We start from the raw sequence: 2,577 nt of genomic DNA, 5'->3' as shown, positions 1-2,577 counted from the left end.
TAAATTTAAATCGCTGGTTGATGATGAATCGTCCTATCAAAATTGTTTTAAGCAATTCAGTTTATATTATTCACAGAAATTTGTTTATTCCCATTTTTATTTCAGTATGTAGTTGTTACATAGGTATTTGTATATACATATACATAATCTTGAGGTTAGAAATGGGCCCGGCAAAAGGGCCCACGCAAATGTTGAAACTTACATTTCGAGCCTAATAAAAAAAAGTTAACCGATCCTTGGGCTGTTAAAGCAGGTATTAATTGTTTGTGTATATCGTAAGAAATACGTTTTGTTAAAATACTCAAACTTAAGGTCCCAAAGTGCAATATCCTATATATATACACACGTGAAATAGTTAAAAAGTTATTTAATTTTACTGAGGGCCCATATTTTCTAACAGATAGTGGGGCCCACATGCCATCGGGCATGTTCGCTTGTATGGCCAGTCCGCCACTGTCCATAGGGATCGTCCATAACGAAAAGATACTGCATCTAATTTTAACAAGGTATGATCTTCGTATGAATCTAGTGGGATTTTGGTGATAATGAAATACTATTTTAATTAACACAAAATGTATTCATTTACTATCGAAATTCTACAATTCATACACTGTCGAAATTCGCTAGTATGTATGTAGTTTATTTTTATTTTGGAGTGCGCTTACCGTAAAACTGTACTTCTTCGCTAAATTATTTTATGGAAATATAGGTAAAGTCGTCGCTTCTGGTAGCAATATCATCAAGTGGATACCATTGTAACATCGTACTGAAGGCACGTATCTTTTTGAACGGGTCAGTACGTGGTTTGTTTCCCAAGTGTGACCCGCCGCGCAACTTGCGCCTTCGATCGCACTAGGTCACAATAAGGGTTGGTGGAATTATATTTGGGCCTCGGGTAGTCAAGGGGTGGAGCCGACATTACGCCACCATACCCTTTTCGCGGGTTTCTAGGTTACCAGGTCACGTGGAAGAGCGTCAACAAAGTACCTGACGCCTATCTACCAAAGAAAAACAAAACGCATAGGTAGTACTAAGCCTAACGCTTAATTCCATCTTTAAAAGTTTGAGAATATCAATAACTTTGGAGACGAAGCTCGTGTAGAAATTCATAAAGGAGATCGACCACTCCGTAGGTACACGCAATGAGTATAAATTACATCAATAAAGAAAATTGCTACCTCAGTGTGTGGTGTGATGTCAATAGATATAAAATAAGTATTTCACAAGCGCCAAATTATGACTGTATGTAAACTATAGACTGTTTTTGAAAAATTAAAATTATGGCTATATTTAATCGTCTGTATTAAAGTCTGAAATATTTTGTTGAAAAAGTTCTAATACACGAATGTATTCATAAAAGTATGTACATATGTGCATATAATATGTATAAAAAATATTCACAGCAACGCTTTTATACAATATTTATTCATTTTTAATACTCATAATGAACAAAAATAAATATACATATGTAGATATAAATGTTTTATTTGATAAAGATATAAATCAAAGGATAAAATATAAGAATAATCTCCATATTCATCAAAATTATGAAATTAATAACAAATTTCAATCTAAGCACCATGCATGATACATATATACAATTTTAATTACAAAATCAACAAATTTTACAACTTTGACAATGCGTCAAAGCCGAATGAGTCTGGAATAGGCTCTCGAACGAGTTTAGAAATTTCTTTAAATTGTGGGTGCTCTTTATCTTTCATCAGTTTGAAAAGCACGCTCTCCGAAGTTGTGATATGGCATCCGATGTCACGAAGCCTCTAAAAATGAAATTAAAGAAAACATATTTTGAAAAAGTGACGGCAGAAAAATAATAATCAAATTGGGTAAATGTATACACACTTGTAAAGCAAAAACTCTATCTTGTTGAGATCGAGATATGCACCCGTCGGCTAAAATATGCACATCTATGTTTTGACTTCGGAAATCCATCGCAGTCTGTTCTACACATACGTGAGCCTAAAATTTTAATTTACATATAATCAAATCAACTTGTTCAAAGATAATTTCAGTTGCTGTATAAAATAAATTTACTTCTAAGCCAAATAGAACTACGGCGTCCAATTTGTTAGGAAATTGTTTTTTTAAGTCATCGAGTAATATTGGAGTCGCCATGCTGAATTTGGTTTTATCGTATGTGATAGCTGCATTTTCTTTGTTGAAATCTTTAGTAGTGGGCCCTAAGCCACGGGGATATTGTTCAGATACGTATAGAGGGACGTTGAGAATTTTCGAAGCGGCGGACTGAAAAAAAGAAAATGTTAGAAACGAATATTGTGATATTGTTTGAACAAATTGTGTAATTTTTATTCACCATTCGGTTCGCCACTAAAACTAAAGTATTGAAGTTCGACATGGACTTCCTGAAGGCTTCTTGCACATCGCACGCAAGAAAAATAGTGCGGGATGCCTCTAAAAAACCTAGACGAAGCAAATTGTTTGCCGCCATCCTTCTTACAAATATATAGAATAAAAAATAGTCGGAAAAGCGAGCGACCTTTAAACTGTCATTAATGTCTGTCTAGTTCCGTCTAGAACATTCGTATTTCGACCATT

At 34.3% G+C, this 2,577-nt stretch overlaps 1 protein-coding gene across 1 annotated transcript; it reads right to left on the bottom strand.

Moving 5' to 3' along the window:
- Window positions 1–1,405: 1,405 nt before the first annotated feature.
- Window positions 1,406–2,577, bottom strand: LOC143915572 (isochorismatase domain-containing protein 2-like). The gene is made up of 4 exons (XM_077436271.1): window positions 2,336–2,577; window positions 2,056–2,265; window positions 1,864–1,980; window positions 1,406–1,781 (listed from the first exon to the last, which is right to left on the bottom strand). Exons 1-4 carry the CDS (start codon window positions 2,468–2,470, stop codon window positions 1,626–1,628), a joined length of 618 nt encoding a protein of 205 aa, XP_077292397.1. The 5' UTR covers window positions 2,471–2,577; the 3' UTR covers window positions 1,406–1,625.

This window comes from Arctopsyche grandis, chromosome 8 (assembly GCF_051622035.1).
Source record: "Arctopsyche grandis isolate Sample6627 chromosome 8, ASM5162203v2, whole genome shotgun sequence".
NCBI lineage: Eukaryota > Metazoa > Arthropoda > Insecta > Trichoptera > Hydropsychidae > Arctopsyche > Arctopsyche grandis.
The sequence above is the reverse complement of the archived record's forward strand: the minus strand, read 5'-3'. Positions and strand labels throughout refer to the sequence as shown.